Source organism: Hirundo rustica, chromosome 9 (genome assembly GCF_015227805.2).
Source record: "Hirundo rustica isolate bHirRus1 chromosome 9, bHirRus1.pri.v3, whole genome shotgun sequence".
NCBI classification, from domain to species: domain Eukaryota; kingdom Metazoa; phylum Chordata; class Aves; order Passeriformes; family Hirundinidae; genus Hirundo; species Hirundo rustica.
In genome coordinates this window covers 1,697,016-1,710,850 of record NC_053458.1, presented here as the reverse complement: position 1 = coordinate 1,710,850, position 13,835 = coordinate 1,697,016, and the positions used below count along the sequence as shown (strand labels likewise).

The window sequence follows — 13,835 nt, the reverse complement described above, 5'->3', positions numbered from 1 at the left end:
TTTACACTAAACCAAAATTCATTTTAGAATGATGAGATAAATGAATTATTAATTAGAATTGTAGAATAGTATTATAATACAAATTAAGATTTAATATAAATTATAGAATCATAATATAAAATATAGAATATAATGTATTGTGACTCATTTACTCTATACCAAAATTTCATTCTGGAACAGTAAGACAAATGAATTTGTTATTAGTTAGAATTATAGAATAGAATTATAAAATTAATATAAATTACAAAAGAATATGAAATATAGAATATCATGTATCATAATACATTTACTCTATAAGAAAAGTTCATTCTAGAACAGTAAGATAATTATTAGTTAGAATTATAGAATTATAATGCAAATTATAAAATTAATATAAAGTCTGTAGTAACAAAATATAGAATATTATGTACTGTAATACATTTGCTCTCAGCCAAAAATTCACTCTAGAATAATGATATCAATTAATCATTAATCAGACTTGTAGAATAGAATTATAACACAAATTGTAAAACTAATATAAATGACAGAATAGTAATATAAAATACAGGATATAATGTAATCTAATATCTAGAATAAATCTGTTGAATTCTGGGATGTTTTTCACAGAGCAGCTTCCCTGGTAAAAGCGTTGCCCGCAGAGGTTGTCCAGTGTCCACTCTCGGAATTTCTCCAAGATAAAAGCCCTGAGCCTGGTCTGCTCCCAAGACTAAGCCCAACCAGGGCATTGGGCTGGAACTTCCTGAGCTCCTTCCAACCCGGCTAATCCCAGAATCCTACAAAAGCCCCTCCAATAAAAACCCCACAACCATCTTTTCACAGCTGTTACGTCCCAGAACCCCCTTTAATTCCCATTTTCTACTCACGCTTGGCTTGAGCCTCCACTGAATGCCGTGGTTTCCTGTCACCATCACTTCGTACCTCTCGTTGTCTCCGCAATTGAATTTACTGATCTCGTTCTCAGCGGAAATCAGCAGGAACGAAGTCTCAAAGATCTCCGCCCCGTAGTATTTGGTCAGGACCTCCATGGTGGACAGATATTTCACCTTCAGGTCCCGCGGCGAGACGCTGTTGTTGCAGATGGTTTTGTTGTTGAACTCCTTCAGGAAGTGCTTGAAGACGTTGTTGATGCGAATCCTGGTCAGGAAGTTCCTCTGCCGGATGGTTCTGTTGAGGCTCTCGGGGATGTAATGCTTGTAGCTGGAAGGCAAAAGCAGGCCTCAGGCCCTGCTGGGGCAGCAGGAGCAGCAGAGGACGGCTCCCGGCTCACCTGAGGTCCTTGGGGAGCTCCGGCAGCTTCACGTTCCTCCTGACGGCGTCGTGCGAGATGGCCAGCACGGCCATGCCCAGGCACTCGTTCTCAATCTCGTGCACCTCCTGCTCGCTCTTGGGCTCGCGGATGGGCGCCAGGCCCTTCACCAGGTCGTACTGGCCCTGGGGAGAAGGACAAACCCCAAATCACCCATCTGGGCTTTCCCAGAGTTTGGCCCCGAGGCAGGAATTCGCCCCAGGGCAAGGAGAAGCTGGAACCTCTTTCCCTTCTTTTGTACCCTCCCTTTCTTTGGTACATCAGCTCACCAAAAATTCACTTTTTTTTCTTTAATTATCTACAGAAATCACCACCCCTCGCCCCTTTTAGTACCTTCAACATTTATTTTCTGGTCCACGAAACCATCTTTGTGTCTCTGCTTTATCTCTGCCCTTCCCATCCAAAGTCTCCATGAGTCTCATGGATTCATCCCTAAGCCAAGTCTTGCTCTGGGACAGCCTGGGAAGTGTTTGGTTATCAAAGAGCAGAGACATTTCTGTGCCTTGTTGCTTTAATGCTTCCCTGGAATTCTCTTGCTTCCTGGTTTCCCAACTAAACAAGGATTTGCTGGAGCAGCTCCATTTGTGTCTTTTTCTGAAGGGCAAACTCCTATTTCCAAGTGTGAAAATCCCACAGGGATTCTACTCAGAATGAACAGTAAATGACATTTCCTCAGTGCATTCAATTTGCTCTTCCATCAACCTGAATTTTCCCTTTTTGTGTTTTTTTTCTTTCTTTTTTTTTTTGTGAAACCTGACAGCTTCTGGTTTGAAAATTCCTTTGGAAGGCACAAGAGGAGAGCAAAACTGCAGCGAGCTTATCAATCTTTATCACCACAGGGGTTATCAGTAAATGTTTATCAATCTTTTAACACCACCCAGTAAAAAATCCTCATTAAAAGGACCCAGCCCTGCCACATTTCCCTCTGCTGCTGCTCCTCTCCAGCCCCAGAATGTCCCAGCTCTGTGGAAACGTCCCACAAAAGGTGACTGACAGCGTTTATAAACAAAAATAATTCACTTTAGAATAAAACATCTATAAAAAGAAAACGCTTTTTGGATTGGGAGAGTTTCTTTACGCCTCCTTCACGTAGCAAATCCTCTCCTCTCCACCAGGCAGCAGCAGAATGAAAACCCGTGCCAGTACTAACAGCATACAAAATGTGCATTTCAGGAGCTTAAAAAGAGGTTTTTCAAGCAGAATCCTGCTGGAGCCCCGGGCACTGGGAATTCCAGAGTTCCTGTGCTGCCAGGCTCTGAGCCCCCAGCAAACACTGCACTGACCTGAGCCCGTGGAACAGCTCCCAAAATGGAGTGACAGCGCTGGGATTGTGGCTGTGGGGTTTGGACAGAAGTGTGTGAGAGCACAGGGTGCAAAACTCAGAGCTGAAGGGTTTAGAATGCAGGAATAGAGATAAAGCAGGATGGAGGATTTAGGGCAGAGGCTGAGTCCTTCTTTTTCACCTTCTTCTCCATGGTCTGGGTGGGATTTTGTAATTGGGGAGAAAAATCCACATTGCTAACCAGGGGTGGTTGGTTATTGGGTTAAAAGTAAAAATAATTTAGGTGTCATTTCATAATTGGACAACTTATCCTTAAAAGATCTTGTAAAGAGACAGAGACAGAGCCATTTTCACTGTGTCAGCCAGAACTCACAGCTTGTGAGACTGTGACACAGATAAGAATTTGTTACCCTGGTTTTTCTGAGTTTCTTTATTAGCCTTTTGATTTTCATGGATGGAGTCAGATCTTTTAGTTACTGTAGAATATTAGAGCAGTTTTCTACCTTTCCCACAGAAGTAATATAAACAAATCCTTTGTTTTTCATTCTCTGTCCTTTGTTTGCATATTTCTAACCTGAAAACAATTGTAACTTACAATTGGTCTGGCCACTGAGGCTGAGGGGTGGAAACCCCAAAAAGCCAATCTTCTGCTAGACCCACAAATGTATAAAAAGTAAAAGAATAAACAAAGGGGTTCTCTCCACTCTTTCAGCTGGGAGCTGGATCAGAGGAACCTCTGCAAAAATCTCTTGTCTGCGTGTGATTGCTTTGTGTGTCTCGGTGACAAGAATTAATAAACACCTGAGTCCGAACACGAACACCATCTCCCAAGCATTTAATCCCGGCTCTAACGGGAGAAAAGAAAAGAAGAAAACCCAGAGAATCCCGCAGTTTTGATGGGAATAGAGCATCAGAGACAATTCCAACCTGTGCAAAGATGTATTCCAGGGAATTGGCGTCAAGGATGGGGGTTCCCTCTGGAGCCAGCTTCTTGTCATAGGCCTTGGCTTTCCTCGGGGAGTGTCTCCACACCGAGGGCTCGCTCTCATTGGTCCCGTGCCAGTTGGTGAAATAGTATCTGCCAAAAAACCAAAAAAATGAAAGAGTCAGAAACTTTTGAAACTTTCTGGGAAAAGCCTCCATTTCCACAAGATGATCTGGGCTTTGAAAGGCAAAGTAGTTCGAAGCAAAAATCCGTCAAACTTCTGCCTTAAGCTTAAGGGGTCCAACATTCTGAGCACATTCCTGGCCTGAGGGGGAAATGATAAAATTATTATGGATTATTCGATTTTTTTTTCCCTTTTTTATTTGTTAGAGAGATGGAGCACCTCTCCTGTGAGGAAAGACTGAGAGGATTGGGATTGTTCATCCAGGGATCTAAAGGGGCTCCAGGAGAGCTGCAGAGGGACTGGGGACAAGGGTGGAGGGACAGGACACAGGGAATGGATCCCAGTGCCAGAGGGCAGGGCTGGATGGGAGATTGGGAACTGGGAATTCCTGGCTGGGCTGGAATTCCCAGAGAAGCTGTGGCTGCCCCTGGATCCCTGGAAGTGTCCAAGGCCAGGCAGGAGGGGGCTGGGAGCAGCCCGGGATGGTGGAAGTGTCCCTGGGGCGGGGTGGGGTGGGATTTAAGGTCCCTGCCTGTCCAAGGATTGACATCTCTAAAGCCCCAAATCTGCACTGGTCGAGGCTGGAGTGTCTCAGCCTCAGTGCAGAGTCAGGATCCTCAGCAAAATGAAATCAGTATCTTCAGCTGAGCTCTTCTTAGGCAGGAGCTCCAACCCAAAACTGTGCCAGAAACTCCCGACAAGAACCAGGAGATCCTCGAGAACTCCTTAGAGCAAAGCAAATCCTCCTGGAACCCAAAGGAAATGACTTTGCTTCCCTCTCCTCCTGCAGAAGAGGAGTCAGAATTTAATAACTCCAGTTCTTTTGTTATTTCCTGAAAATAATTATGGGCAAGGTATTGTGAATTGTTTGTGACTGAGAGGAGAATTTGCTCCTTTTCCTAATTAACTGCTCTGATTAAGACAACACGGAGGAGTTACAAGAACAATTGGTGCCCCATTGTCTGAGGGAGGAGTAAATAAAGGAGAATCTTTTCCTTGGAAAGCTCCATGGATTTGTGGGAGTGAGTTTTGGTATTTCACTCCCAGGACAGGAACAGGTGCACAGATTTCCCCTGGGAAGGGAATTGTGTCCCTGAGCTGCAGGAGCAGGACCCAGCCCTCCCTCTGAGCATCTCCAGGAGCTGGGGAGGGGAATTTGGGATTCCCTTGGGAAGGTGGATTTCCATTCCAGCCCGGCCAGGGAGTGCTGGAAATGCTGCTCTCACTCACCTCCAGCAGCTCCTGCTTTGCAGAGCTTCCAGGAAATGATCCCAGAATGGGCTGGAAGGGATCTGGAGGATCACCTGCTTCCCAAACCCCTCCAGAGGAGAATTGGATCCCTTTTCCACAGAAAAAACCCCAAATGCAGCTATGGAGGAGTTAAATTCTCCTCCTCCGTGAGCCAGTGACTCCAGGATATTACAGAATCCTGGGGTTTCTCATGCTGGAGCCTATTTTTAATTTAAAAAAGAAAAAAGGACTTGAGGCAAGTGTGAAAACCACAGGGTACTCACAAAGTTTCTGTGAAAAGCCCTTTTAAAACATCACCAAAAGCGCAGCAGCATCTGGCACTGATTTAGGGGAGAGGAGGAGAAAAAGTTCACACAGAGAACAAAAAGCTCTCAGCAGTGGGAGCAAAGTCAAAGCCCTAAAAACATTTCAGCCCAGTCACATCATTCATTTCAGAGGTACAATTAAAAAGGACACGACCTAAAACCTATCAGTGTAATCAAAAAATACAAATTATTTCATTTTCTGAATGATCAGCTACAGTTACTCCACTATTAAAAAAGCCCAGACAATTCTTTTTCTTTTTTTCCAGGGGAATTCTGCCTCTGGCAGAGCCCAGAACAAACCAAATTCATTTAGGGATCAGCTTCCCAACCCAAAAACCACAAGAGAAATAAACGAAATAAAGCAGAACACCACCAGGACGTGAATGTATTCCTGGGAAAATGGGAACCTTTGGATTTTAGTGCTTAACTCTTCCTGAAATGCATCTGAAATTATTTTAAAATCCATGCTTTTGGCCCAAAGTTTGTCAGTTTTCATTCGTGGAACACAAGGGACAAAAGAGATTTCCCTGCCAAACTTCAAATCCCAACCCCAAAGATGAAAAAACCATAAATGAATAAATTAAAAAAAAAAAAAATAAAACCACATAATAAACCACCAGAACTTTTATTTATGGAAAGCAGGGGCTTTTCCACAGCTCCATCCTACGAAAAGATACAACAGAAAAAAATACAGAAAATAAAGCTCAGCAGAAATGAATTTTGTTCCTAATTATTTTCAGGAAATAACAAAAGAATTGGAGTCATTAATTATCTTAAATCACCTTTCTGGGTTACGAAGAGCCAAAGATTATTTTTAGGAGGAAAACACGAGCACCAAACACGGCAAAATCTGGTTTCTAAGAATTAAAACCTCTTAATTAATTAGGTTTAAAAGTTAATTATTTAAAATTTAATTAGAAATTCTTAAGAATGACAAGGATTAAACTCCTACAACTACTCTTTAAATGTCGCCTTCTTTTACTGAGAAAAACAGAGAATTTCAGGCTGAGGGGAAATTCCCCAGCTTCACATTACACTGGAGGTTTTTATTATTCAGGGCGTTGTTACTGTGATCTCAGGGCACCCAATGCTCTGTAAAAACCTCTCAGAATTCCTCAACTCTGTTATTTTGGGGGTGTTTATCTGCGTAAATCTGAGATCAGCCAGGGCTGAGGCATTAATAACACGAATTAAAGAAATAAAGAAAATACTGCAGCGTCCTCTTCCTCCTCCAAAAAGAGGAATTATCGTTACTGAAAAGCAAAGATCAGCCATTTTTCCTTGCAGCACTCCATCCAACAATAACAATTCCAGTCTGGAATCCAAGTGGAAACACCTCCAGCTCAAAAAGCACGTTGCAGAGCCCTCTCTCTGCATTTCCCTGCACCCCAAACTGCCCCAGAGTGGGGGAATTTTATTTACAAGGTCATTTTCTTACAGCTGTCCCTTGAAGAATCAAGAAATCCCTGGACTCCCTCAAGTTTCTGGATTAATTATTCCTGCAAGCCAAGTTTATTTCGTATCTTCTTCTCCTACATTGAGCACTTAAAGGTCATACTGAGACAAGAAAAGTCATAATAATAATAATAATAATAATGTGAATGATGATAATAATAATTATAATAATAATAATAATGATGATAATAATGATCATAGTGATTATGATGATGTTGTTGCGCAGAATTAGATTTCTAACAAATCCTACAAGGATGAAAACTTCCCTTGCTCAGCAGTTGCCAGAATTCCCACTGGATGAGGCTGGAGCACCAAATCCACAGGATGCCACCTGGAATTCCCTGAGCCAAAGTTCCTGGGAATATCCTGGCTCTTGGTTTGATTTTTTTTTTCCCACAGATTCCTGGAGAATTCCGAAAGCAAGAGCCTGCTCCCTTTTCCTTTTAAAATTCCCACTGGTGTCAGTGGGAACGGGAACACCTCAAATGGAAATTCATCCACTAAAAAACTGTGGTTTGGAGGCAATTTTCCAATTAACTTTGACCTTGCTCACTCCCAGCTTTGTGAAAACAACTTCTCGTGGTTTTCACCTTTTTTTTTTTTTTTGGAGGTTAAACCCCAAAGATGCCAAGAACTCAGGAGATATTTGAAGCTCCTGCTGCTCATCTCTCCTCCAGGCTGTGGGAACCCAGCTGCTGCTTTTGGTTTTGTTTCCCTGCTTCTTCAGGGAGCTCAGGAATAACCAAATCTCATTTTTCCGGGCGTTTTTTCTCTTACCTCATGCGATAGTGGAGCCTGAAGGATGATTTTTCCTCCACCTTGAAGACCTGGTTTGGTGCATACCAGAGCTTTTTGTTCTCATCGTACAGAGCAAAGAGGTTGTGGCACAGAGGGGACACAGCTGGCAGGAAAACACACCGAGGGGTGAATCACCAGCGCACATCCACACCCCAAAACACAAATGCACAAAGCAAACACTGCACCGTGGAGGGAAACTGATCCTGGGATCAGCTCGAAACAAACACTGGGGAAAGGCTGAGGTGGAGCCCTCACCTCGGTTCAACCCCTGCGGTTTGGGGCGTGTGAAAAGTGCATGTTATATGGCTCTACGTAAGATATTTACTATATGTGTTATGTTGTGCTAATTGTTAATGTGGTAATAATATTTTGGTAGTATGGTAAATGTAGTTTTGTAGTTAAAATGTAGTTTTTATGTACCAACCACAGGAAAATATAAATCTTCCAAAGAAGAAAGAATTTACTACTTCCTTATCAGAAGAGACCAGCTCCTCCTGCTTCTCTCAGCCCGGTGGACGCCATAGAGATTAAAGGAAAAAAGTGATACTAACCAGAGACAATTCTTAGTTAGAATGGAATTTATGCATTATATATGAATTGTCTGAATATTCAACAGGCTATTGCTTTTAAGAGATAATTCTTTGTTAACAGGGGTCCTTCTTCAGAGCTTGTGGCTCAGGAGAGGCACCCAGACGTCTGTAACTTTGTTTTTATTGTCTTGTATTGTCCTAACTCTAAAACTGTTCATTTTTTTTACTCTAATTCTATTTTTATAACCATCTTATTTACTATTAAACTTTTAAAATTTTAAAACAAGTGATTGGCGTTTATCACAGGGTGGATTAAAGAGAGATTGCTGGGCTTAAAGAGATTCTCAGATCCTGATTTTGCCCAAGGTCTGAGCTTCAAGGAAATTATTCAAAGCCTTCATTTTGTCCAGGTCGCAGAAATGGGAGATTCAGCGAACCCACAGCTTTGTTCTCAGCTTTATTTTGTTGATAAATTCAACCCCCGGAGGTGAAATGGGGTTTGGGCAAACGAGCAGAAAGCTTTGGTCACTGCAGAGGGGTTTCCAGCGAGGAGCAGCCTTTGGTATCAACGGGCTGATCTGCTTTAACTTTGCATTTAGCCCATCCCAGGTCTGCTTGAATTCCCTCCTCCAGTTCTGGGAGCAGCTGCACCACCTGTGGGTTCACAGCCCCAAAGGAGCAGCTCCTGCACACCAACGTGAGGAGGTGGGTGTTAAATACCCCTCACTTTGCTTAAATCTCTTTAAACAAAACAACAGCAGCACCCAGATTTACAGAATTTCACCCGTTTCCATGGAAGAGGAGCAATCAGGCAAATGAGCCGCAGGGGATGACGAGAATCCAGGTGATGTGGGCACAGAAAACATTGGAGAGCTGCAGGAAAACTCCTGCTCACACCGCACAGCAGCTGGGTAACACTCGGTGTCCCACGGGGAAAGGAACCACAGAAGTGAAAATACAAAAGCCCAGCCGGGCTGTGAGATCAAACAGGGATTAAATCCACTTTTTCCTGTGGAATGACAGGTACTCTGCTGAGCCCCTGCCACGTGAGCGACGCGCACGAGGTCAAAGCGGCTTCGTGGGGATTTACTGGGATGGGCTTGGCTCCTCCTCCCACTGACACAGGGAGGATTCCTCCCTCTGGGCGCTGCCAGGCCCCTGGGAGCTGAAACCCGTGCAAATACTCACAGCAGGCCTGGGCAGCCTCAATGCACAGCTCCTCGGAGGTGAACTCGCCGCTGCAGTGACGAATGGGGGCTCTGTCCTGCAGGTAGAAAAGGATCTCCAGCCCTTGGTGCTGAGCTTCCAGGTTGAGCTCGTTCTTCTTGGTGCTCCTCATTTTTGCACAGAAAGCCATGGCTTTGCAATCTTCTTTTACGTTGAGATACTGGGAGAGGAGGGAAAAGAGCAGAGGGGAACGTGAAGGGGGGAGTTGGAATTGTCAGGACACAAACCCATCGCTGCTGGTGTGAGGGCTCAGGCAGCACAGGGATTTGTGCAAAAGCAACGAGGTGCAAAGGGGGAAAAAGAAATGTCAGCGATTGTTCTGGTTTTGGGAACTCTGCTCCAAGTCATTCCCTTCTCTCCTGGCTGTTTCACAGCTTTTCTGAAAGGTTTCTCTCCTCACCTTCCCATCCTTCAGCACCCAACGGGCTGGAAGACAACACTGGAGCCTGAGTGGTTTAAGCTCAGCTCAATTTATGTTTCATTTTTTTAAAAAAGCCAGCTTCTATTTTTACAGCCCCTGAACAGCAAAATACTTCTCATTGTTTTCTCCCCGCTCACCCTTCGTGTTTGGAGCTCCTGATGCTTTATGAGTCACGATGTGTTTTATAAGATTTATTGGCATTTATTTTTTATTACTCCTCCTCTCTCTCCCTGGGAGAAAAGGGCAGCACTGAGTAGGTTTAGTGCAGGAGTTTTTAGATTGCCAAGGATGCACAACAGGGCAGCTCTGACTCACAAGAAAATTGCATTTTATACCCAGTGCTTAAATAGAAAGAGCAGAAAGTTATTTGAGTTATTTGGGCTCTTTGTTCCGTGTTTTTCTAAGCTTTAGCTCAATCAACAACAAAAGCCCAAAGCACCAATTTTGTAGTTCATGGAATTAATCCTCCCACCAAAAAAAAAAAAACCAAATTAAAAATGAATCCCCCAAAGCCAACACACCTGCATTTATGTGCCTGTGGGATTCTCTACACAACTGAAACGGATCTTCGCTCTCCCCAGGAGAAGCTTCACTCTGACTGAAATAAAAAGGCAAAAATGAACATTATCAGGAACGAGGCACAAATGAAGCGGTCAGGCGGATCAAATTCCCCCCGCAGTCCCAGGGAACCTTTACCGTAACAGATCTGGGTCTGCTCTCAGCCAAAGCCAGGCCCAGGACCCAGCCAGGAGGTTGAGTCAGGACCCCTCCTGACGCCGGGGCCACCACCAAAAAAACCAGGGAAAGCCTTGGTTAATCCCTGGATCCTCCCCCCGTCCTCAGCCTGGAATTGTTCTCCTCACGAGCCTCAGCTGTGACACCTCAGGAACATTCTCCCCTGTGCTTCACCTCCTCCCTGCCTTCATCCCACACACCTTCCATTAGCTATTACCTCCAGTCCTTCCCCTCCCAGGCCATCCTCTCAAACGTGCCCAAGCCAAAGCTCACCCGTCACTCAGCCGAGGCTGAACCATGCCTCCACTTCCAGCCTCCGCCCCTCCTTTTTCCCTCCTCCCCCAGCTCTGCCAGGACGTGTTTGAATAAATGTGGATTTATTGTTTTAGCTTCGCCAGCGCGAGGCCTCAACGTGAGCCAGCAGACTGCAGCAGACTGAAACGCCTCGGGCTGGGAAAAGTCAGACAGAGGCACACAGCTTCCCTGCGCTTGGGGAGAGCCCAGCAAACGAGATCCTGTCCCAGGAAAAAAATTACATGGAAGAGCCCAGCAAACGAGATCTTATCCCAGGAAAAAATTACATGGAAGAGCCCAGCAAACGTGATCCTGTCCCAGAAAAAGAAATTACATGGAAGAGCCCAGCAAACGAGATCATGTCCCAGGAAAGAAATTACATGGAAGAGCACAGCAAACGTGATCCTGTCCCAGAAAAAAAATGGAAGAGCCCAGCAAACGTGATCCCATCCCAGAAAAAAAAATTACATTGAAGAGCCCAGCAAACGAGATCCTGTCCCAGAAAAAAATTACATGGAAGAGCCCAGCAAACGAGATCCTGTCCCAGAAAAAGAAATTACATGGAAGAGCCCAGCAAACGAGATCCTGTCCCAGGAAAGAAATTACATGGAAGAGCCCAGCAAACGTGATCCTGTCCCAGAAAAAAAAAATTACATGGAAGAGCCCAGCAAACATGATCCTGTCCCAGAAAAAAAAAATTACATGGAAGAGCCCAGCAAACGAGATCCTATCCCAGAAAAAAAATTACATGGAAGAGCCCAGCAAACGAGATCCTGTCCCAGAAAAAAAAAATTACATTGAAGAGCCCAGCAAACGAGATCCTATCCCAGAAAAAAAAATTACATGGAAGAGCCCAGCAAATGTGATCCTGTCCCAGAAAAAAAAAATTACATTGAAGAGCCCAGCAAACGAGATCCTGTCCCAGGAAAAAATTACATGGAAGAGCCCAGCAAATGTGATCCTATCCCAGAAAAAAAAATTACATTGAAGAGCACAGCAAACGTGATCCTGTCCCAGAAAAAAAAATTACATGGAAGAGACCAGGAAATGTGATCCTGTCCCAGAAAAAAAAAATGGAAGAGCCCAGCAAACGTGATCCTGTCCCAGAAAAAAAATGGAAGAGCCCAGCAAACGTGATCCTGTCCCAGAAAAAAAAATGGAAGAGCCCAGCAAACATGATCTTATCCCAGAAAAATAAAATGGAAGAGCCCAGCAAACGTGATCCTGTCCCAGAAAAAAAAATGGAAGAGCCCAGCAAACATGATCCTATCCCAGGAAAAAAAAATGATATTGAAGAGCCCGGCACACATTCCTAATTAAATTGTATTTCCCTGCCATCCCCGCCACTCGGACGCTGAATTTGAGTTTCCAGACACGTTCCTTTGGCAGTAATATGGGCAAGAAGTAATTGAGAGCGTGATTTTTGGGAAATGCCGACAAGCCGGGAATTATTTCTGCCCAGTGCCATAAAAGTGAGATGCAAAAGGTGAAATATATTAACTTGAATCTCATTAAAACCACCCCCTTTTAAATTACATATAACTGAAGCTCAATGTTTTTTAATGCCTGTGTGGGCCTAATGTTAAAAAGATTGTCCAGATGTTTTAAAATGTGAGGGGGAATGTAAAACCACTGCCTTTTACAGATTCATAAATCAAACTTCTTGTTTTTCAACAGAGCTGCTCTGCTTTGGTTAAAAGCTCCCACTCTCGGTTTTAGTCACAGCAATTCCCAGAATCCTAAAAAACCTTTAAGTGCTGCTTCATTTACAAAACCTTCCGGGGATGAACCAAACAACCCAGCATCCAATCTCTGATTTATTATTTCCTAATGGGTTTCCCAGACATCCTCATTGTCAGGGATTCACCTTTGAAAAATGCATCTTCATCTTCCAAAAGGTCTCCTTTGAGCCAGACAAATTCCTGCTCTGCCTCAGCATCTGCACGGCCAAATTTCACCTCTGAAACACGAAGGGGATTTTTATCCTTTGCCACCGTCTCAGAGCCTCACAAATTGTTATTTGTGTATTTTCTGGGCTCCTCTCTACCCCAAGGATGACAGGGATGTGCTCAGTCCCTGCTGATGCACAGGACAGCATTGGCTTTTTCCGGGCATAATTTCATTTCAGCTTCAATTTCTGTTTCTCCCCGTGGGATCAGCTCTCTGTGATGCACGTTCCAAAGGATTTTTGGGAATGCAGGATGGCTCTTCTTGAGATTCTGCTCCCCCAAGCAAAAGCTGTTCCTGCTTATTGAAAATCCTGAGCCAGTACACACCCATGGGTGGTCAAGGGAAGCCAGGTCAGGTGTTTTCATCCTCACACACAGGCAGAACCCTCGAAAACTTCTGCTATCAGAAAGGATTATGAAACAGGGGGAAGGTGGTCTGAAGGTGATGTGCTCAAAATCAGTTCGGCTATTAAACTCTTAGGATATCTGGGAGAGAAAAATAAATTATTATCGCGCACAAATCATTATTATGCCCCACAGGGCAGCTCTGACTCAAAAGAAAATTGCATTTCATACCCAGTGAGAATCAAGTCAAGTTCCTGACTGTGATTTGCTACATTTAAGGGGAAAAAACCCCAAACATACAACAGTATTTGTTAAAAAACCCCTTTAGACTCGTGCATGCCTCAAAAGCTAGGAAAAGGCAGAAGCAGAAATTAAATCTTTTTGAAACTCTCTGCAAATCTTCCTTGAACCAGAAGGATGCTGCTCCACACTTCCCCATAAACCAGGTCCCTGGGAGCCAAATGCAAAGATGGGAGGTCCATTGCAGAGGCAGAAGTCCCTAAAATATGCACACAGGAAAATCCCAGATAAAATCTGACCGACCCAAAACTCACTCCTAGCACCATTTGCAAGCTCTTCCTTTTTTTCGCCCTCTCAGCCAATTTGGTTCCAGGTTTCCCAACCTCTCAGAGACTCACCGAAAATTTAAGACGCGCAAGCACGCGCCATTTGTTCCCAACCGAAGGTACATTTGATTTGTCCTCCGCATTGCTGCGTTTATTTTATGCTTTTATTCAGAGCGATCTCATCGCGCGCTGCTCACCCCGGCCCAGGATCAGTAATTCCCTGGGGTTTTTTCCCTGCGGAATCCATGCTGTGACACAACTG

General features: G+C 44.1%; 1 protein-coding gene across 3 annotated transcripts in view; it reads right to left on the bottom strand.

Annotated features, from left to right (window-relative positions):
• JAK1 (Janus kinase 1) overlaps positions 1-13,835 on the bottom strand; it is a 65,758-nt gene that overhangs the window by 16,253 nt on the left and 35,670 nt on the right. For 2 of the 3 annotated variants that reach the window (XM_040073446.1, XM_040073447.2), the window contains 6 exons: positions 10,206-10,282; positions 9,225-9,423; positions 7,486-7,609; positions 3,516-3,666; positions 1,268-1,431; positions 864-1,197 (listed from right to left, as the gene is read on the bottom strand). In XM_040073446.1, the coding sequence (XP_039929380.1) occupies positions 864-1,197; positions 1,268-1,431; positions 3,516-3,666; positions 7,486-7,609; positions 9,225-9,423; positions 10,206-10,211 (978 nt within the window). In that variant the 5' untranslated portion in view covers positions 10,212-10,282. Of the gene's footprint in view, positions 1-863; positions 1,198-1,267; positions 1,432-3,515; positions 3,667-7,485; positions 7,610-9,224; positions 9,424-10,205; positions 10,283-12,580; positions 12,607-13,835 lie in introns of those variants that run through there. The other variant, XM_040073448.2, reaches the window with a different exon arrangement.